Source organism: Balaenoptera ricei, chromosome 2, assembly GCF_028023285.1.
Source record: "Balaenoptera ricei isolate mBalRic1 chromosome 2, mBalRic1.hap2, whole genome shotgun sequence".
NCBI lineage: Eukaryota > Metazoa > Chordata > Mammalia > Artiodactyla > Balaenopteridae > Balaenoptera > Balaenoptera ricei.
Genome location: NC_082640.1, coordinates 184900777 through 184923655, shown reverse-complemented (window position 1 = coordinate 184923655; position 22879 = coordinate 184900777). Strand labels below are relative to the sequence as shown.

At 47.1% G+C, this 22879-nt stretch overlaps 2 protein-coding genes across 9 annotated transcripts in view; one reads left to right on the top strand and one right to left on the bottom strand.

Annotated features, from left to right (window-relative positions):
• The window catches only part of PPP2R5C (protein phosphatase 2 regulatory subunit B'gamma), a 133406-nt gene that overhangs the window by 19810 nt on the left and 90717 nt on the right, over positions 1-22879 (bottom strand). For all 8 annotated transcript variants that reach the window (XM_059915005.1, XM_059915007.1, XM_059915009.1 and 5 more), the window contains 6 exons: positions 12964-13074; positions 11872-11964; positions 11653-11783; positions 7135-7194; positions 5218-5326; positions 3740-3793 (listed from right to left, as the gene is read on the bottom strand). In XM_059915005.1, the coding sequence (XP_059770988.1) occupies positions 3740-3793; positions 5218-5326; positions 7135-7194; positions 11653-11783; positions 11872-11964; positions 12964-13074 (558 nt within the window). The remainder of the gene's footprint in view (positions 1-3739; positions 3794-5217; positions 5327-7134; positions 7195-11652; positions 11784-11871; positions 11965-12963; positions 13075-22879) is intronic.
• On the top strand, positions 22426-22610 carry LOC132360774 (metallothionein-1E-like). Its single transcript, XM_059915872.1, has one exon. It carries the CDS (start codon positions 22426-22428, stop codon positions 22591-22593), a length of 168 nt encoding a protein of 55 aa, XP_059771855.1. The 3' UTR covers positions 22594-22610.

The following is a 22879-nucleotide window of genomic DNA, read 5'->3' as shown; positions in this document are numbered from 1 at the left end:
GGCAGAGTGGGAGTCTGCTTGGGGAATGCTAATCTGCGCCAACAGTGGCTGTTTGCTGCTGGGCGCACTTCAGGATTGAGCTTTCCTGGGGAAACTCAATGGGCGGCCTGCTCCGGGTCAGGGGTGCGGGGGGGAAGGGGGTGGCTCGGGAAGGCAGGTGAGCCTGGCGTCCCAGGGAGCCCCTCTCCTGTCCTGGAACACCAGGGGAAAAGGCCACAGAGTAAAACTCAATCAGCCTCAAGAGACAGGTGGGTGGAAAAGTGTTTGACGTGCCCAGAAAGCTTTTGGGCACTGTACAAAGTTTACAAATAAAAATATTAGTTACGGATTACAGACAGGGCAACAAACGTCTTTTTAACGGGTCAGCCTGGACACACACAGACTTCGGGGTGCCACAGGTGCAGGACCATGAGACGCACACGTATGCCGACTGCCCTTCCCAGCACCTTCACAAGAGTTTACACCTTCATCTAATTACCTACATGCTTTTGATGCTGAAGTAAGACGAAATGGGCTTTGTATTGCCATAATACATGAAATTTCAAAGGAAGGAATTTACTGAGGCGAGGGTCTGAACATTTTTAATGTGCAGAAAATTCATCTGCTTTCTGTAATCAAGAGTGCAATTATGTTATCTCTGCTGCAGGAGATTAGTAAGAGATGAAGTGGTTCTGGGTGGAAATACTCGGGACTGGGTGTAGGGGGCTTGAGGTAGCTTTGTGCTCGTGCCGAGTCAGAGTTTTCTATCTACCATTTAAGACGGAAGGACCCCACCGAAGCCAGCACATCATCTCCTGCCTTCTTGCAGACAACCGCAATTAAAAGCCCTCACTCCTGCAAAGCTGTATTAGCTTTATTAGTGGGAATTTATAAACTTTATCAGCTTTCATATTACTTTCAGGTGGAAGACAGAAGAGGGTGGGATGCGCTCGTTGAGTCTTGCTGGAGCAGGATTAGGACCAGGTTCTGACAGACGGGGGCGGGGGACCGGGACCTGCAGGGAGTGGGCTTGGGGGGAGACCCTTAGTCCGTGAGAAATGTGGGGTAACATTCGGTGAATTCTTTAGCCACTAGAGAGTATGAGAAATATGTACAAAGAAAAATCATAGCAGAAAACTGCATACTCTTTCTCTCCTTATTTTTGAAGTAGGAAAAGGGCAGGGTATGTGCTAGGATTTCTTCACATGGTACTTTAGTTTGGAGAAGACCATCAAGTACAGACAGGAATACGGACGTGTCACCACTGAAGAAAGATATTAAAGAGGGCTTTTTAAATTATCAGCGCCAGTTCATGTTTCTTTCCCTATCTGAACATGTCTTCAGTTTAGCAGGAGGATAAAATAACACATCCTCACCCTAAATTGGAGTAAATACTTTGTGTGATACTGAAGTCTGATAAGATTTGGTACATTTTCTTGGGGGCTTCCAGAATGTTGGACAGAGCTGAGGCAGAGGCACGAGGAGACCCCAGGGAGGGGGTACAGGGACGGGTCACTCTGAAAGGGGCTGCAGAGCAGGGCAGCCTCCGTCACCTCCGTAGGCAGCAGCTGAGGGATATGATCAGGGGCTTTTCCTGAATTTTGGGGTGCGATGGGGGAGGCTACACATAGAATTTAGAAGCTTAAAAAGAAAGGAGAAATCAGAAGCAGTTTAATTCAAGAATACAGTATTAAGAATTTCTATTTTTTTTAACTATGAAAATTACAATTTCACAAGAAACCTGTGAAAGACCACTAAAGGGATAGGAAAGACTCAGGAATTACAATATTTACCTTTTCTGGTCCAATAGTGACTTTTAAAAGTGTTCAAACGTTTAAACTAGCATCTAATACTTCTTGCTTTGTTACTCAATAGTAAAAACAACCCAATTAAAAAATGGGCAATGAATTTAAAGATATTTCTCCAAAGAAGAAACACAAATGGCCAGCACACATGTGTAAAGATGCCCAAGGTCACTAGTCACTGGGGAAATGCAAATCAAAAAACACTCACTAGGATGGTTATAATAAAAAAGAATGGAAAATAACAAGTGTTGGCGAGGATGTGGATTAACTGGAACCCTTGTGCACCGCTGATGGGAATGCAAAATGGTGCAGCTGCTGTGGAAAATGGTATGGCATTTCCTCAAAAAGCTAACCACAGAATTACCATATGATTCAGCAATCCCACTACTGGGTATATACCCAAAGGGACTGAAAGCAGGGATTTGCACACACATGTTCATAGCAGTATTATTCACAACAGCCAAAATGTGGAAACAACTCAAATTTCCATTGACAGATGAATGAATACACAAAATGTGGTCTAGCCATACAATGGAATACTATTCAGCCACAACAAAGAATGAATTTCTGGCACACGCAACAATATAGGTGAACCTTGAGCACATTACGCTGAGTGAAATAAGCCAGTCACAGAAGGACAAATCCTGTATGATTCCACTTACATAAGGTATCTAGAGCAGTCAAATTCACAGACAGAAAGTAGACTCGAGGTTATCAGGGTGAGGGTGGAGGGTAAGTGGGGAGTTACTATTTAATGAAGACAGAGTTTCTGTTTGGGGCAATGATAAAGTCTTAGAAACAGTGGTGACAGGTGCACAACAGTGTGAATGTAATTAATGCCACTGAACTGTACACTTAACAACAGCAAATTTTGTTATACAGTATATTTTACCACAATTGAAAAAATTAATAACCTAATGTATCAAAAACCATTGAATCATACTTTTTTTTTTTTTTAAAGTACAGCAATTTATTAAACAAATACCTTCGATTTTTCTGATTTTTGTCCTGGAACAGGAAGAAATACCAAAAACATTTTAATGCTGAGGACTAAAACTCCAAATTGCAAGGTGCAAGATGGTTGGTGAGAAGTAAACAAAAGTAATTGTATACCATCATATGAAAAGCAGGTCACATACAGAACAAAATTTGTTCCTGTACTGTATCTACTAATTTAAATCATGATGCTAATAATTATCAAATTACTACTAAGTATTTTCTAAGGATATATTATGTGTATAGGACTATATTCTAGGCTATATTCTAGTTCCTGGCTGGGTTCACAAGAAATATAAAACCTAGGTCTACCATATGAATCATACATTTTGAGTGGGTGAGCTGTATGGCATGTGAATTACATCTCAATAAAGCTGATAAAAAAGTGTATTCAAATGCTTCAACTGGCACCTGACACACCCGACTTTGTGAATCTTGGCTACAATAGCCTTTTTATTTTTAATAAAGATAAAATGCCAAGAAACTTAGAAATCTAAACACTGACCGGTAGCAATCTAACGTTCATTTATGATCCAATGACCATAAAATAGTGACACTATAACTTGGAAAGAATTTTCAAGACAGTAAAATCTCTTTAGTACAAGCAGGTTGAATCCTTGCTACAATTCCTCTGACTGAAGTCAGTGACCTATGCTGCTAAACCAAGCGACGTGGGAGTATTAAACGCACATGATTTTAGCAGGATGCCGTTCAGAGTAAAATGCAATGAGGGATTAAGACGGCCGTCTTCTTACATGAACAATCACTTCGACAGGGGAACTTGTAATTAAAATCACTACAGTTTGAAAACTTTTAACACAGGAATGAAATCAGTTTGTGTTTACTAGTGTTATAACTTAAGATGAAGAAGCTGTCTTGGTGAAGCAGCCGGACCGCGATACTGACACTTAGACACACACACTACGTCACAAGGCCCTGACCAGAGAGGGTGTACTTACCGGTTCAGTGAGGGTGCTGTCCTTTTCTAAAAACTGCACTACACAGTATGCCAGCTACAGTAAGAGGAGAAAAAGTATTAATATTCCATTTTAACATGGAAATGCTGTACCGTTAGACATCTTCCTGTGGGGAGACAGGGCCGGACGTGGTCAGTGCTGTCCCCTGCCCGCACTGTCCCCCACAGCCCTTCTCCTGGGTGGACACAGGCTCCTTCCAGGGGCCCCGCCGGAGGCTCTGGGAGGGGCTCTGAGGGAGGGACCCCAGGATCAATGTGCAACACAGATCAACTGCAAAAGGAACATCAGAAAGCTAAAAAAAAAACCGGGAAACAGTCTTTTAGATCAACACTGACAAGCCAGGCCAGGTTTGATGGGAGTTTTCTGGTGTCCTTTTTGGAGACTGTAATGGACAAGTAATCTAACTCCTGGGAAAAAGCAAATTAAAATCTGTTTCCATCTTAAATTCCCAAACTACTAATTTCTAATACAGAACAACTAACATGATAACAAACTGGCTGGATGTAAAGATATTACCAGTTAACAGGAATCAGAGGAAAAAACTCTAAGTGAAAGATTTCCCAGGAAGCCGGTGTCATTAGAATCATCGAAGGATACACCTTCTGATGCCATGAGGCAAACTCCCCGAGGGAAGTCCCACAGAATGGGGGTTCCTGGTCCTTGGACCCAGACGTGGGGCCCGCCCTGCACCCACAGTGACGGCGGGCGTCTCCCCAGAACCTCCTGTGCTGCAGTCAGTGGAGCTTACATTCTGTCTGCGGGGAGCTTAGAACAGTAAGAGTGAAGGAAAACGTAAGCTTCCTGGGGAAATGCAGCTGATCAACCAGCTGGAAACCACTTAGGGACCAGGTTTTCAGTGTAACCACAAAGTCATAAAAACCCCACAGTTTTTTAAAAAAAAAAACCCCATCCTTTCCTTTCTTTTTTTAATTTTTTGAAATATATACTTTTTTTTTTTTTTGGCCACGCTGCGCAGGATGCAGGATCTTAGCTCCCTGACCAGGGATCGAACCCGTGCCCCCTGCAGTGGAAGCACGGAGCCCTAACCACTGGACCGCCAGGAAGTCCCCAAACAACTTTTTCTTAAGCCATTTTACTGGCCGTGGACACAGAGGCGTTGTCTTTGAGGTGCTAGGTTTCAATCCCACCACAGGAAGCCTTCCTGAGAGGTCTTCCTTGACCCCTTCATCGCGTGAGCCACTCCCTTCTCAGTGTTTACAACCAGTTTTGAAATTCTCCTTTCCTGAGGTTTTTCTGATTTTCTTAAAAGCAATCTCTCTTCACTCCCTTATCCTTTCACTCATCACCAGAACCCTGACACCCAAGTCAACACTGTGATATAAGAGACAAAACACTCCCAGTTAGAGGCTGGGGCTCAATATCCTGAGTTCACTGATGTCCAAGCAGAGACGAACGAGCTCCTTCCTGGGGCCCACCAACATCACGGCAGGAGCCCTTACCTGAGGATGGTAGACGCTCAGAGACTTCACTTTGTGCAAAGGTAATAACACCTTCAATAAGAAAATCTTGTGCTCTTCTTTTAGTGGTAAGGCAAATCCATTAATTATACTGTGAAAACAGAATTTATCCGAAGTTTGAATATTTACAAATTCCAGATTAAAAAACATAATCTTAAAAAACAAAACAAAACAAAAAAAAACATAATCTTTCTGTTTTTCTTTCAGTTTTTGTTTTCAGCATGAAAACGCGCAAGCAAACTATGTGTGTTGGAAAAAAGGAGGGAGGAGAGTAGCAGAAATTAAAAGATCATTAAATACCTTCAGGGAAGCACAGTCATTTTTATCTTGTAACTACAGGACAATTTAAAAGTTCTGAGTTTACAGGGAGCTACCCGGAAGAGCAGGAGTCTCCGGGGGGCAAAAGCTCCTTCCTCAGGCAGGGCCATGAAGACCGGGTGGCACCTTCCTCCGGCCTTCACCATCTTTAGGAATTCACACTTGCCCAGAGAAATCCTGCGCCATCATGCTAGTGCTGGCAGAACAGAGTCAGAGTGTGCAAATTGGCGTTGTTTCAAAATCAACAAGAAAGCTGTTCCCTTCCGCAAGGAAAGGGGGTCCCCCGCTCTTAACCTCCAAGCTGAAGCGTTTGTTTGTGACATCAAGTATTTTATCTATCTGGCTTTATAACAAGGTAAGTTCCTGCGAGCTGTAGAAGCAGTTCAAGCGATTTCTAAATTGGTCCCTCCTTCATGAGCCTGGGGCACACGGGAGCTGCAGGCAGGGTTAGCCTGAAGTGGCCTCCAGGATGGTGTGTGCGTTCAAATGAGGGGACAGGAGAGGACCTCTGAGGCCCTTGCGTGCGGTGTGGCAGGCTCTCTGGACACTTTACTCGGTTCACCCCAGCCTGGCAACCACCTCAGACGTGAATATGAGTATCTTTCCATTTTATAGATCAGGAAACGGGAGGTGAGAGTGGTTAAGTAAGGCCGGACAGCTAGTAAGGGCACCCACTCAAGCCCTCACTACACTCTGCTGGGAGAGAGAAACCCGGGACTGTGTCAGTGTAGAGTTCCCCACGCGGACCGTCATTTGTTTTACATTATATCTGAAACAGCGAGGAGAGTTGTTTTCAGAAGGGCTGGACCACAGATCCACCAGATGACAACAGGGCTCCTCTGAAAAGCTTACTGTGTTCAGATAGTTCTGGGAATCATTACATGAAGCACGAGTACAGTTTCTTCCCTGCAGGACTCCTCAGAACCTTTAGCTGCTAACATGCACTGAATCCCCAAGTAAGGTGCTGGGGAGAAAGCACTTCCAAGCTTATTCAGCCGTGGAACCCTGAGGAACTCTGTTTGGGAATCAGTGAGTTAGGAGGTCTGATAGAAAACCTATAGGTCACTGATTAAAAAAAAAAAAAAAAAAGATAGCAAGCAAGAACTCTACCTGGATTAAGACGATGAAATTTTGAAATGTTAATTATTTTATAAGTATACATGTGAAAAATTTATAAAATCAAAGCAACACATTAGCATTTACTCGATACCCCAAATGTACAATAAACGACCTATTCTTCTTCTAAGTGTCAAATATAAACCTTCTTAATGTAACTATTTTTAACACTGCTCTTGAGGAAATAATTGAAATTGTGTTCCCATAGTAATGCTCCTGAGGTACATGAAACAGAATCTACGTATGGAACCATAGGGATGGGAGAGGTTTGTCATTTAGTGTCATTAAGTTCTGATCCAAGAGCTCACCAGCCCCGGCCATCAAGTGAGGCTTCTTTACGTCCTTTTAGAGAACGGTTTAAATTGCCTTGCCTTGGGGAGGGGGCTGTGGGACGCAATGAACTGGATCATTTGGCATAAATTCCATCTAAGGCCTTTCGCTACCAATAACAAAGAGACAACTTACCTTCCCAGTATTTCCAGTAATTCTGCTATGCCATTGTGATGCTCTGTTTCATAAATAAATCTAGAAAAAGCAATTTGTCATTTAGAATTAGACACTGAAATAATGGCTGGAAAAGACTAAAATCCTCTGAATAAGAAAACAATGCTTTTAGGAAGAAAACCACGTAGCCAGGCAACAATAAGCAAATCTATTTGTGAAAACCGTTCCGGGGGCACTGCTAATTGTCACCAGAGAGACTCCTCAAAGCCTGGACATGCAGACACTCAGAGGGCAGAGAGCATGGGCTTGCTCACATTTCTCCCTAATGTTTTATTTTGAAAGTTTCAAACATAAAGTGAAAAGATGTTTACAGTGAGCACCTGTATTTCAACCACCCAGATTTGACAGCAAACAACTTGCTGTTTGCTTTATCACACATACATCTCTCTATCCATCCCTTAATCCATTTTATTTTTTGCTGCATTTCAACGTAAGCTGACAACTTACTCAATTTTAAAGCCTCCGATATTTAGCACAGTCTCTGCAAAGGGTACAAGTTACCTCCTCACCACTGGGGTCGTCTCCCCTGCTTCCTGTCTGACACCTCACACTTGCCCTGTGCTGCTTCAGGTGCCATCTTCTGAAACCCCCACCTGAGTAGCCCGACTCACTTGCCCCAAGAGGCCACTCCCTCGGGGCCCCCGTGCATGCTCCTTGGGGCTCCCAGCAGCTCCTGCACCCTGTGTCAGCCTGAGGATGGGGACGAGGACTTATCGTTACCGTGTCCCTGGTGCTAGGGCCGAGCCTGGCATCTGACCGGTGCTTGAAACACGACTGCTGAATAAACTGGGCCCAGGGAGAGGGAACAGGGACAGGAAACAGGAAAGCATCTTCTCTCTCCAAGGATTCCTCAGAAACAACCTGCTCCTGCCCCACAGCCTGGCTCACCTGGAGTCAGGCTAAACCAACACACACAGCGAATTCTGCCTGAAGCGAGAGGTGTCTGGGGTCTGAAAAAGGTTCTGCCTATCAGACAAAAACTACTAGTTTGGAGCCAGCTCTAGGCCAAAAATAAGTGTTTGTGATATTAAAATTTTTCATTGTCCCTGTTTGAAACAAACGGAAGAGTGACCTTAAGGTCCAGAACAGGTCAAACACCCACAAAGTGTGACATACTCCTGAGGAGCGGGTCTAACGTCTCTAGGTTTTTGACAGATCCTTCAAAGTGGGGGCGTGGAGCGGGGAGACAGCCCGTTTGGCTAGAACAAAGGTGGGCGACGGGCGGGAAAGGCAGACACGCGGAGGCTCGGACACCAGCTTAGACAGATCGGAGTTGAGCCCACAGGGACCGGGGTCAGAACCACTGAGCAGCTGAACACAGTGACACGGAAACAAATGTGGCCACAGCACGGAGCCGAGGCAGGAAGGTGCCCGTGAGGGACCCCGGCAGCCCGGCTGGTCAGATCGAGGGCAGCAGGGGACAGGCTGCGCCGTGCGTGGGGCACCCGCGTCAGCCTCAGACACGTCGGCCCCGCCACTGCCCCTGCCCTGCGATGGAAAGCCGGCCCCATGGGAGCCCCAGCCTCCCTGGGCATCTACACGGGGAGGCGCTTTAGTTTGTGTATGAAACTCCACCTGGGGCTCCCTTCACTTCACCTGTTTTATTTGAAATACTTAGAACAGTTTAGATGTACAAAGTCATAGTGCCACCACCCAACTTCAGTCCCTCTTCCTCTTGTTTACACCTGGAGGGCTGTGCAGGCAGCAGGTGGGCGAGGCCCCTGAAGCCTGGGTGCTCGGCTCCGGCTTCTGGCACGTGGAGGTGGCCGAGCCCCTGGGCACCACCTGTGATCTATCTCCAGCAGTACTAACGTTTAAGTAAGGACAGCCTTTAGCCAAAAGCCATTTTGTTTTCCTAGATCAACACTGCTATATTCTCATCGGTAAATTCTTCATTCCTGATTATTTTGTAGACTTGGAGTAGGTATAGGAAAGAGAATGTAAGTGTAGTTCCCCTTCTTTCTTTTCCAGAGGGAAACAAGAAAGCAGGGGTGCCAAACAGGAAGGAAGCCCTAAGGGCCCACGCAGAGCAGGCTACAGCGTTCCTCCCTCTTTCAGCAAAAAGGAACTAGGACTCCCCCAAAACTGAGCTGGGACCTGCCTGTCAAGGACAGTCTCCAAAACGGACGCCACCTATTCCTCTCCCTCCTGGAGGACGTGTTCTGTGCCTCACACGCAGAGATGGAAGTCACTCCCCCTTGAAGCTGGGCTGTCCTCAATTCCCCGAGGGGCTCTGATCGATACAAAGGGACGAGGCCCTTCCGGCCAAGCCCTGAGGACCACAGGCAGCCACTACAGAACTCCGCCCCGGGGCCACCCGTTCCCGGTCACGGAGCCCCGGGCAGGTCACAGAATGAGAGGAATAGCAAACAGCTGATTTAAGCCCCCAAGCCGCGGGGGCTTGTTTGGCAGCAGAGAGAACTGAAGCCCGGGCTCCACCTGCCACCCAACTTCAGGCTCCACTGTTTGCCAAGCAGGCACGATCCCTCACCCAGAGCTGCGTTTAACTCGCCTGTGAAGATGTTGACTAGAGTGAGAACCCACAGAAGTTAAGTAGGAACCTCACACTAACGCTTTCAGGAAGGTCGACCAAACACGCCTGAAATGCTGTCTAACCAGCCGTAGCTACACCACGTGGAACGCAGATGAGCGGAATAGAGCTCTCGAGATCATCTGCAATTTTTCTCACGTGGAATGAGGAGGGGGCGGTGCTGAAGGTGGAGACCCAGGCCGGTTGTGGAATCCACAGAACCTGCTTCCTCCCGATCGTATGCATCAAGAACGGTTTTTACAGAAAAGACTCCTGAAAACAACGTGAGGACACCACACACTCCAGCACTGAGTGCTCAGGGAGAGCCGAGCTGCACTCTGTAACTTCTGAACAACAGCCTAGTTAGGAATTTCAGTTACTAAGTCAAGGTTCCTTAAGGTAATGAGGCATTCTCTATTTCCTTCACCCAGGCACTGACTGGTAATTCTGCACAGAACCTACGTGCGCAGGGAAGAAACCTTCAGGCAGAGCTTCCATTTTAGCCTAAAAGACTGGAACTGAAATCCTACCTGTCTGCTGGTGATTAAATAGTGTATGCTACGTTTTGATAGATAAGTACGCCGGCCAAGGAACAATCTTGTTCAAAAGGAAACACGACACCAAGAAATACAAAATAGGAGTATAACATTTAGGAAGCACGATGCCACCACCTAAGCCAGTGTGTCCAGCCTGGGCTCCATCATATAAACGGGCCGTGGGGAGCTTGGAGGGAGTTTGAAGGGAAGCCACCTGCAAGCTGGAGGTTCCGACACCGAAAGGCCACATCACGTGCGAAGGTAAGGGGGGGCGTTGGACCTTGTGACCGCAGGCGGGCAGGGCGAGGGACAGCAGGGACAGGCCGCCCGTCACCGCCAGGACTCACCACTACCTGCGGCATCCTGGAGTGAGGGGCATGTGGGGCAAGCTGTCCCCTAAAAACTCATGGAGTAAACTGCTCGCGCAGTGAGCGTCCCAGGGACAGAGAAGAAACCACGCTAACGGTTTCATCCATCAACGTTTATCTGGAGCCCCCAGGAGCCAGGCAGGAAGCTGGCGCCGGCTCGATGCCTGTCCTCCCAGGAGGCCGGACCGTCCGCCCAGCTGCGGGCCTTCCTGGTGCAGGGATGTCTCTGGAAGCCTGGGAGGGTGAGGAGAAGGGCTGGTGGAAGGGGACGTGAGAACGTTCCAGGAGGATCAGGCGAGGCTGCGAGGCCCTGGTGTGGAGGGAGACCGGAGCCTGAGGGGCACCCGAGGGCTCGCCCAGGACCTACACCCGCTCGTCCGCGGAGCGCGTGGGCATGGGAGTCGGCGGATGGAGGGGCGTTAAGGCCCTGAGACTCAGAGGGGTGGCGACAGGGAGGCTGTGTGAGGGGTCACGGGGTCAGGCTGAACACCGCCGGGCCGTCAGAACATTCCTCCAGGAGCCCTGGGGCGGGGCCCTCCCCACGAAAGCAGAGCCAGGCCTCTGTGGTCCTGCAGGCCTGGGGAGGCTGCGGCCACCGAACACTGCGCGGCCTCAGCCACTGCTTCCAGCAGCGCACGGCGGGGTCTCCCAAGACTCCCCACTTCACCCCTCACTCCTTCCTTCCTTCACTGAGACTCAGCGGGGAGGCACGAGCACCACCCAGGGGCGAGGAAACCGCTGGCTCCGGATGGACCGATCCGTCCACATCCAGAAGGAACCACATTCAGGGTGGCCGGGCCTGCCGGTGAAAGCCGGAACAGATCCCGGGTGTGAGCTGGGGGGCGGGGGGAGGAGGGAAGCAGGCACAGAGGGAAGGGGGCCCCGCCCGGCGCAGAGGCGGAGGCGTAGACGGGGCCCAGCTGCACACGGCAAGCCAGCTGCTCAGAAACAGCCACTTCGCTCAAGGAAACGGTGAGGTGGGGCGTCGAGTGTGACAGGAGCGTCAGCATGCAAAAAGGGAAATGTCACCCACACACTGACTTACCTATAAAATATATTATTTATCTGTTTTCTGATGTAAGCTCTTAAGCCTAAGAATTTTCCATAGATTCGGTGAAGGGTAGTTTTAAGAAAATCTCTCTCGCGAGGATCTTCACTGTCAAAGAGCTCTAAAAGCTTCAAGAAGAAAAAGACACTCAGTGATGCGGTATTCTCTCTAATGGTCGATTACAGCGTTTGTAGTTTCAGCTAACTTGTACCTTACCTGCAATACAAACTTCTGATCAATATATTTCTTCGCTATATTAGGTTGGAAATCTGGAGACTCTAAAAATCTTAAGAAAAACTCATAAACAAGCTAGGAGGAAAAAAAAAAAACCACAATGAGTCAAATAACATGGTATTTTATTAAATGGAGATTAAAAAGACACCATGAGTTGAATCTTTGTCTGCAAATATCAGCCTTAAAAAGAGGGCACATATCTAAAGGATTTATGTCAAATCACATGGCTTAATTGTAACTGAGGGTGGTAATTGTTTAATCTATTAGCTAAGAACCGCAGACTAAACCCTTAAATGGCATTTGAACAAATGATTTCCATGGCTGTTGTCACCAGTGCTCAGAGACCACGGCACACAGCAGCCATAAGCCGGGCTGTGACCAAATTCCAGGTGGGGTTTGCAGCCTGTCGCCTCCAGGTGTCCCGGCAGAAAGCCAGGTGGGCAGGAAGCTGGGGGTGTCAGGTGAGCAGGTCACAGACACAGTCACCCAGGGCCGGGACGTTCCTCCCCCGTCACGAACGGTTACACGTGACACCGTGGGAGGGGATGTTCTGCTACCGAGATGGCCCTTCCTGTCTGCTCCCCATCGAGCTCCTTCCCAGGTTTTTCACCTCCCCGTCTCCCCCTCCCTTCGGCCGACCCAGACCTCCCGATCTAGCTCGTGGGGCATGCGCCCTGCCCAATCAACCTTTCTCCTTAAAAACGTGTCAGAAAAAAGGCATCAGTCAAGCAGATGGGCCTCGGGGCGCATAGCAGGCACACAAACTGAGAAATGTTTGCATGAGACCTCCGACCCCAATTCCACGGTCACTTTCACTGAAAATATACTGACAATTCTGTATCTTTGTAGTTTCTGCCGAGTGTCCAAACAAACAAAAAGCCATTAAACGTACTCTCTTTTGCTAAAATACTTCTCTCGCATGTACAGGTTTGCAGGGTCTATGACACCGAAGTGCAGAGGCCCATCTGCGACCAGCTGGAGAGGCCCAGGCCCAGGGCTCCTGCTTCGGAGAACCCCCCGACCCCACGCTGACCCCCGCCCTTCTATGTCTGGTGCACCCCCAGAGTCCAGTACCTGCAGGTGAGGCCAGGCTGCTTCTAACGTTGGCTCGTCTTCCTCTGGGTCAAATTCTGCTCCCGTAGGGTTGGAGGAAGGTGGTAATGTTCGAAACATGTTAACTGCAAACTAAAATCCACATATCCTATAATTATAACCAGGACATTAAAAATATTTACAGAGAACATTTAAAACAATCTTAAAGAATGCTAATGACAACTGTTTCCAGTGGTTATCTGGCTCGTCCTTATTCTCAGAATTCACAAGTGGTGTGGGTCCTGAGAGCCTGGGTCAGAGCCACAGCTAGACCCACGGCCGTGGACAGCCAGCCACCAAGGTTCCTGCCTGACCTTTCAGATAACCAGTGCCAACAGATGCTGATGGGCAGGGATGACACCTAAGGCCTTTGTTATATCCAGTAAGTGCAGAGCAAGGAGAAAGTTCAAAGCGCTAGTAAGAAAAGGGTGAGATTACGAAAGAAACAGCAGAGATCAAAGAACTGAAAACGGTGAGAAGACGGCAGAGGCCGCTTCACACCGGAGGCCGTGCACAGCTTCCCTGCCGAAGTCCTCTGCAGTGACAGTGACGAGAGCGGCAACGGTCAAGACAGAGTAACTTCCAGGTGGGTGGCTAGAGGATCGCTTCCAGAGAAAGGGCCGCAATGTTAGCAAGGAGAGGAGTCGCCACACCACGGGACAGCCTGGTCCGTGTGCCCGGGGACTGGACGGGACCCACAGAGAGGAGATTCCTCTGGAGTCCGGACGATTCCCTTGCATGCCTCACGGCCCTCTTCTCCGCTCTCCACCCTGTACTGTCCCTCACCACTCTCCCCCACCCCAGGCTCCAATCAATCTCCATTTCATAAAAATCAGCGTGTTTTATTTACAACAGATGTTTTCTACAGAAAATCCACAATTCTCTGGAGCGTAGGTACATCTTACTGCCTGTATGGTTAATGTGAATAAAGCACAACATATATTGACAGGTTCCTGATATAAATGTAGAAGTCTAGTTTTTCACTATCACCAATTTATAACCTCCTATGTTTCTTTCAGAGTCAGTTTAAATATGTTACCTCATCGAATCTTTGAACACGCCATATGCCAGTTACAGAGCTCGACTCTAGTGATCAAAAAAAGCCCTCCGTCCCTCCGAGCCCAGAAGCACAGAATCAAAACACCCGACCTACGAGATAGAATCCGACTCCACTACAACAGCGAGGCTCTCTACGGAGAGTTCAGAGCAAACCTGGCTGTTCAGATAACAGTCTTGTAAAGACCAAGCTAAAACTCCATGGCACCCGTCTTGTTGTATCCTGTCTTCCTGCAATACCATTTTCCATGAAGAAAAACACACACTGCCCAGGTCCTGGGCTCTAGAAGCTCCGAGCATCAAATGTTTGCTCTCTGCGTCGTGTGAGAGGAGCAGACGCAGACAGTCCGGGAACGGGAGCAACAAAGAATGGCTGGAACAAGCAACTGAAAGCCAGAAACAAGGAATGAAAGAAATCTTTTAATAGAAATATGAGTAATGCTCCTCTGACGTAAGTAAAAAGAAGAGGAGGTCTGGAGCCGGTGAATGGGGTGTGTGCACAGGGCCCCGCAAGAGGCCTCCCAAACCACAGTGACCGGTGAACACAGGCTAGGACAGGTGTTGTCGGGTAGAAGGGGCACGTCCTCCATCGCTGGTCCCCAGGCCCCCCGATCCCAAAGCCCACAGAACAGAGGAAGGGGACACAAGGAGCCCAGCCACCGTCTCCTCCGGGCCTGCGGGGTGGGGTTGGGGGCAGCAGAACCAGCCCTGTCACCCCCGGCTGTGGAGCGCGGAGAGGACAGGGTCAGAAAGGAGCCCAAGGCCTCTGTGGGGTGCGGCACTCCTGGGGGGGCTTCCCAATCCTCTCCCTCAAAGCCAGTGATCGGGGGCTCCAAGAGTCACCCAGAGACCAGGGTGGGGACCGTGGATCCAGGCCGCGTCCCTGGGGGCAGAGGTGTCTGTGGGCACCGCCGTGCTGCCTCTCTGGGAGACTTGCCCGCGTGCCCGTGACATCGTGGCACAGGGCACCCAGAGGGGAGCACACACACGGGCCACCTCGGAGGCTGCACGCGAGGGCTGCGGGGGTCAGGGGGGAGAGAGCAGCGGTCAGCTCGCCCGGGCAGGGGCTGGAGGCTGGGGCACAAGGGGGGATGGCTGCCCCTCAGGGAGGGTCTTTCCGGAAGCCCAACGCTCTCCAGAGCACAGATGCCCCCTGGGAGGGGCCGCCGCCCGGGCAGAGGCCAGGCTGCCGCAGGACATCAGGCACAGGCGCTGCAGCCCTCGGCCCCTCCTCTCCCGCTTCAGGTCCCTCGCCGGCCAGGCTGCCCAAGGGGAAGGCGGGGATAGATGAGGTGCTGAGTCGGGGACTGAAGCGATAAACTAGGTGCGACAGCTGGAACCAGAGGGGCAGGGAAGGGAGACAGAACAGATCGTGATTAAAGGCGATGGCTGAAAAAAATAAAACGTACCCGTGTGACGGCTTAGAGTACCCATTACTCAATCAGACAGCAATCTGAGTGTCACCGTGATGGCGTTTAGGAATTGTGGTCACATCTAGATCAGCTGACTTTAAGTAAAGGAGAACGTGGTGGGCCTCAACCAATCAGTTGAAAAGTCTTCTAAGAGCAAAACTGGTTTCCCTGAGGAAGAAGCAATTCCACTGTGGATGGCAGCGTCTGAGCCTGCCTCACGGAGTTCAGATTTGCCCTGTCTGACTCCACAAGGCATAAGACAGTTCCTCAAAAATCCACCCACCCACCCATCCATCCATCCATCCATCCATCCCTCTCTCTGTCTCTCTCTGTCTGTCTCCATCCTACTGGTTCTGTTTCTCTGGAAGGACTCTGACGGATCCACCTGGTCAGCTGAGATTCCTGAGTAACCTGCCGTAGTAAAGCTAATGATTCCAGCCTCAAGTTGAAGTCCCACTGCACAGTGTTCAGTCAGCTACAGCCCGTCCGCAACACCTACACATTCACCGAATCCCAGGTGCTGAGTCAGGGGCCTGCAAGGGGCCGTAGACCAACTTGCTTTGAATGCGAAAGTCCCCTTCTCATGTCCTGGGAGGATGACTGACCATCCTCGAACCAGCAAGTTTTATTACTGGCCAACTCTAATGGATAAAAAGTTATATCTTTCACACAACAACAAAAACCTCACGCTGTAATTTCTACCCTCTTTTCCTACCACATTAATTTAATGCTCACCTCTAGAAAAGGCTAAAGACACTAAAAACTCATATGTAGATTAAAGAGCAGAAGGGAAACAGCAGGCCACCTTGAGCTGCCCACGGGTTTCTAACCTACCAACATTTCCTAGCACAGCAGCTTCAGGGGCCAAACTAGCTGAGTGCCGTGGTGCTGACACCTGCATGCTGTCTACATGCGTGGAGTTTAGCCTGAGAGCCACAGAAGGCGATCGTCGTCAGCATCACGCCGTGGAAACCGGAGGGAATCTGTTTCTACTGTAGGTCTAGAAGTCTCAGATCTGATGTGGATCACGCAGATCCATCACAACCTCTCGGCTGAGACACACTGATTCGGAGTGCACCGTGATCCCTGGACACAGAGCTAGAAGCAGCTCTTGCACAGAGAGAGGCAGCGTGGCCTCAGGGGACAGCCTCGCCAGGCCCTCTTCTCACTCAGACCAGGACCCGAGACTGAGAAGCCTGCTCAAGCTTTGGTTTCCTCACCTGTTGAAAGAGGGTAAATCCTTTCTTTGCACTGGGCATGTGTGAAACAGACACGTCACCATGCGTGCAGGCGTGCACATATGTGACCCACGCAGCCCCCGAGTGTGGCGTGGACTGACCGTGGTAGTAGGAAGCACCTGCTTTTACAGCTTTCTTGACATTTCTACTTTCAGTATTTAAATGATCCTGCAGATGTTCTTCTCCCAGTTGCTAAATTTATAGAATAAATGCAAACCAAAATGGCTCAAGAAGCGTTTATGCAAAATTCTCACAATTCAGCAATAACACGCAGCCTTTCTATACCTGTAATATTCATCACCAGTGGGTGAAGTAATAAAATATTCATGCTGTGACACAACTGCAGTACAGTGGAACATATAAAGGTTTAAGACAGGAAGGGATACACTCCAAAAAGAAACGCTGATAATCTAATTTCAGAGACAACAAGGAAAGAAAGGTTGATTATTCAGTTCTCTGTTTAAAACCACAAAGGTTTTCTCTTTTTTTGGGGGGGGGTGCGGGCGGGGCTGCTTTGGGTTTTCGTTGCTGCATGCGGGCTTTCTCTAGTTGCGGCCAGCGGGGTCTCCTCTTCATTGCGGTGAGCGGGCTTCTCATTGCGGTGGCTTCTCTTGTTGCAGAGCATGGGCTCTAGGCGCGCAGGCTTCAGTAGTTGCAACATGCAGGCTCAGTAGTTGCGGCTCGTGGGCTCTAGAGCGCAGGTTCAGTAGTTGTGGCGCACGGGCTTAGCTGCTCCACGGCATGTGGGATCTTCCCGGACCAGGGATCGAACCTGTGCCCCCTGCACTGGCAGGCAGATTCTTAACCACTGCGCCACCAGGGACGCCCCAAGGGTTTTCTACTATGTTACTGATTTTGTTTTATTCATGTGATAGGGTTTATAAAGGTGAGTCCACCAAAGGCCAAATTACAGCTCTTCCTCCTGTAACAGGAATACCAGGTTCTGAGGGTCATATGGCTAAGAGATACATTTCGGAGGTGGGGAGGTAGGGAGCCCTTCCACATTATATTTAAATTAGAAAGCTGTCATTTGGTTGCAAATGATATAACTGGAAAAACCAACAGACAACAGTCAGACCATCACAGCTGGGCCACCCATACAAAAACCCAAAACCCAAACCTAACAGCAACATCTTCTCCACCAACAACAGGCAACGAGGAAACATAACTGATAGGAGGACCCCAGGTACTAGGCCACAAAAAGGACCAAGGGCCTAGGAACTCACAACCCAGTTACAAGGCCTCAATGAGAGCATGAAAACCCTAAGAAAGGCACTGAAGGATAGCCGAACGAATGAGGACCCTTCCCTTCTCCAGTGTGAGATGACATCGTATCACAAAGATGTAACTTCTCCACAAAGCAATTTATACTTTAAAAGCAATCTTACATAGAACTCTAACTCGTTTTTTAGGTGGATGGTAAAAATCCTAGTAGCAATCTTAAAGGGAAGAACTGTCCCCTTCTTCACTTGTAGAATTAGTTCAATCTGGTTTCACAGCAGAATTCAGGTATCATCCTGGGGAACGTTCGCTTGACGATTCACTCACTGCTGACCCTCCATCACCTGCCGTAGCGCCCGGCACCTAGTAGATCCTCAAAGACCTGCTGAGAGCAAGTGGATCCTTTGGGAAAAGCACCTAACAGTCACCTTATTAACTGCACCACCAAGTAATTACCTGAAAACTTCCCGATTAAACCTCAGCTCTCAGCTGCAGCGTATTTTCGTCAGGGGAGCCTCCCCCGACCCCAGGCCCAATTGGGTCCCTGATTTCAAGCTCTTCTATCATCCTGCCCCTTTTCTTTGTGATCTTTGTCTCAAATATAACGGGATGGTCGGGTAATTCTTGGCCTAATGTCTTCACTCCTGGCACCACCTCCCAAGGCGCATGGCACCGCCTGGCACAGAGCAAGCACTCGCACGAGAGGTGAGTGAAGCTGGGTCTCCTCTTCCACAAATCCACATCACCACTTTCTCTAAGGCAAGAGCTGCTTTCAAAGATGCAGCTTTACCTCCAAATAGGTGCCCGAAGAAAAGAAGTACAAGCTAAACTCTTACTTTGAACAGCTTGCTATTTTCACAATCACTCAAATATGCTCTCAATCAAAGTTAAAGATACAGAAATAAATACCTACAAATCTTTGTAGAATACTTAATAAAGGAAATTTACTCTCAAGTTTTCAAACAGTGGACTTTTAATTTTATGACCATTTCACAACTAAGTGTATAATAGCATCTTCTTCAAATGAAAATATGCTAGTCATTTATAACTATGCATAGGAGTTTATTCTTTACTTTTTATTTTTGAGTTTAAGAATAGAAAATTTACCTACAAAAGATAACCACTCATCTGTAATACTTATAATTCAATTGGTGTTATTTAAACACAACATTGGAACTGGAAGCTTTTCTTAAGTTACTTACTCTGGTCCAAAGGTGAGTTTTACATAAGGCTTCTGAATGATGTATTCCCTAATATCTTGTTATGAAAAACCTCAATGCAAAACAGTTGAATTTTATAGTGACTAACGATATAGCCACCAACTAGATTTTACCATCAACGTTCTTCCCTGGTGGTCCAGTGGTTAAGACTCTGTGCTCCCAATGCAGGGGGCCCGAGTTAGATCCCTGGTCAGGGAATTAGAGCCTACATGCCACAACTAAAAGATACCACATGCTGCAACTAAGACCCGGCACAGCCAAATAAATAAATAAATATAAAAAATAAAATAAAAATTAAAAAACAAAACAAAAAACTATACATTCTGCATTCTACATGATAGAGATGAACTGAAAAGGGAAGGGAAGCTTCAGAGCTAAAGTACTTATTTCCTAGTCATATATGTAGAGCCAACTGTTTTCTTGCTGTGTGCCCCCCATCCACTGACTAGATGCATACAGTTACAAAATTATAAATTATGCAAATAACCTTTGGTTAGTATGTTTTTTAGAATCGTTGTTGGATCACCTGTGTGGATGGAATTAAGTACTGATTGAGTATCTACTGTAAATGAAAGCAGAGACTTATACTTCCGGACAAGACAGAGTAACAGGAATGGGATTTGCCCAACTTCCTGAAACAACCAAAAAACCCAAGGAAAAACACATGGAATTCTGGTTTGCAAGACATGGATTTCAGATAGTGCAAGACAGAGAGAGATTTCTGAGAGATGGGAAACAAGTGCCCAGCTTTCTCCTTTGATAGAATTTCCAGGTTGCAGCACAGGGAGAAAGAACCCGGGTGAAGTCCAGCAGACATAGGTGGTTAGAATCTGCAAGGCAAAGTCCCAGAGAGAAGAGAGCTGCACAGAGAGAACTCCAGAGATTGCAGAGGTCCTCCTGAACTATTCAGAAGAGGACTGATCAGCCCATTGGGGTGAGCAAACTACTGGAGGCTGCAAAAAGAACCACCTGAAAAGACCAGAGAGACCCAGTACTCACCCAGGGCCGGAGCAGTTCCTGTTCCCGTCAACCAGACTGGAAAAATCCGTTAATTCACAGAGGACTGGGCTCATAATCGGAAGGGTCTTGTCTCAGTAGTGGGGGATCATTAGCCATAGAGTGATTATGCCTATAGTCCTTCCTGACACATCTTAAAAGCAAGAACCAAAAGGATCAAACTGTTTGCAAGTAACTGCATCCCAAACAAATCTCCAGATATTAATAGAAATATATAAGTATGCAGTACTCATCAAGGCAAAATCCACATGGTCAGACGTCCAATAAAAAATGACTAGACACACAAAGCAGCATGAAAAATATCATTTATAACAAGAAGGAAAACCAATCAACTGAACTGACTTGGAATTGACACAATGGTAGAATTAACAGATAAGGCTAAAATAGTATTCTATGTGTTCAAAAAGTTAGGTGGAGACATGAAGATATTGAAAAGACATAAACTACATGAGATGAAGACTACAATGTGAGATGAAAAATTTATGGAGGGAAATTAACAAAAGCGGAGACATTGCAGAAAAGGTTACTGAACTTGAAGACAGCAAAGGGAATCACCAAATGAAACACACAAAGAAAAAAAAGACTTTAGAGAAAAAGAGCATAAGTCAGCTGTGGAACAACTCTATGAGGCCTAAAACACATTTCACTGGAGCCTCTAAAGGACAAGGTGTGGGAGACAGAAAAAAATATTTGAAGAGATAAGGGCCAAATACTTTCCTAAATTTCATAAAAACTATAAACGAACTTCAAAGACAAGAAAAAGAAAGAAACTACACCAAGGCACATCATAATCAAGTTGCTTGCTTAAAAAGAACAGAAAAAATCTTAAAAAGTAGCCAGAGGAGAAAAAGATACATTATGTCCAGAGGAACAGAGATAGGAATGGCATCAGATTTCTTATCAAAAACAATGCAAGCGAGAAGACAGTGGAGCAAAATTTTTAAAGGATTAAACTTTGACCTGTTGTTCTATACCCACCAGAGGTATTGTGGGTTCAGCTCCAGACCACTGCAATAAAGTGAATGTCAGAGAAAAGCTAGTCACACAAAGTTTTTGATTTCCCAGTGCTTATAAAAGTTATACTTAAACTATACTGTAGTCTATTAAGTGTGCAGCAGCATTATGTCCAAAAAAAAAAAGTGCATACGCTAGTTTAAAAAATACTTTATTGCTAAAAAATGCTAACCATTATCTGAGCCTTCAGAGAGTCAATCTTTTTGCTGTTGGAGGGTTTGAAATATTTTGAGAATTACCAAAATGTGACGCAGAGACAGGAAGTGAGCAAATGATTTTGGAAAAACAGTGCCAATAGACTGGCTGGATGCAGGGTTGCCACAAACCTTCAATTTGTGAAAAACACAATATGTGTGAAGTGCAATAAAGTGAAGCATAATAAAATGAGGTATGCCTGCATTTCTTTCAAAGTCAAAGGCAATCCATCGACAGATGAATGGATAAAGATGAGCACATATATACAATGGAATATTACTCAGCCATAAAAAGAAACGAAATTGAGTTATTTGTAGTGAGGTGGATGGACCTAGAGTCTGTCACACAGAGTGAACTAAGTCATAAAGAGAAAAACAAATACCGTATGCTAACGCATATACATGGAAACTAAAAAAAAAAAAAAAAAAAAAAAAAAAAAAGGTACTGATGAACCTAGTTGCAGGGCAGGAATAAAGAGGTAGACATAGAGAATGGACTTGAGGACATGGGGTGGGAGGGGGAAGCTGGGACGAAGTAAGAGTAGCATCGACATATATACACTACCGAATGTAAAATAGTTAGCTAGTGGGAAGCAGCAGCATAGCACAGGGAGATAGGCTCGGTGCTTTGCAATGACCTAGAGGGGTGGGATAGGGAGGATGGGAAGGAGGCTCAAGAGGGAGGGGATATGGGGACATGTGTATGCATATGGTTGATTCGCTTTGTTGTGCAACAGAAACTAACACAGTATTGTGAAGCAATTATACTCCAATAAAGATCTGTCAAAAACAATAAAAAGGCAAAAGAAAGACTTTTTCAGATGAACAAATGCTAAAAGAATTAATCACCGGTAGATCTGTGCTACAAGAGAAATTAAAGAAAGTCCTTCAAGCAGAAGGAAACTGATATCCTTCTGCTTGAAGGATGGATACCAGAATGAAGAACACTGAAAATGATAACTATCTGGTTAAGTATAAAAGAGTTTTAAAAAATTATTTAAGACACGCCCCCCCACCGGACCAGTGAAGCGGCTGTGCCCCTTGCTTTGGACCTCGGGCCTCACTTCTCCAGATGGACCCCAAGTGCTCCTGCCCCACTGGCGGCTCCTGCAGCTGCAAAGCCTGCAGATGCACCTCCTGCAAGAAGAGCTGCTGCTCCCGCTGCCCCGTGGGCTGCGCCAAGTGTGCCCAGGGCTGCGTCTGCAAAGGGGCCTCGGACAAGTGCAGCTGCTGTGCCTGATGTCGCGGAGAGCCTGCCCCGGGTGTCAACAGAGCAACCAGGACGAACCTGCATTTTACCGTTTTTCATACAACCGGACCTGACGCTACATTCCTTTTTCTATGAAATATGTGAGTTGTAATAAAAGTTGTTGACTTAAAAAAAAAATTATTTAAATCTCTTTAAAATAGAACTGTTTTCTAAAAATAATATATGGTGGGGTTTATAACATACGAAGAAGTAAAATGACAATAGCAGGAAGATTCGCGGAGAAGAAATAGAAGTATGCTGCTGTAAACTGATATTT

Bases quoted from the DNA above. Each gene is read 5' to 3' on its own strand.
- LOC132360774 (XM_059915872.1), top strand. From the start codon at position 22,426: ATGGACCCCAAGTGCTCCTGCCCCACTGGCGGCTCCTGCAGCTGCAAA.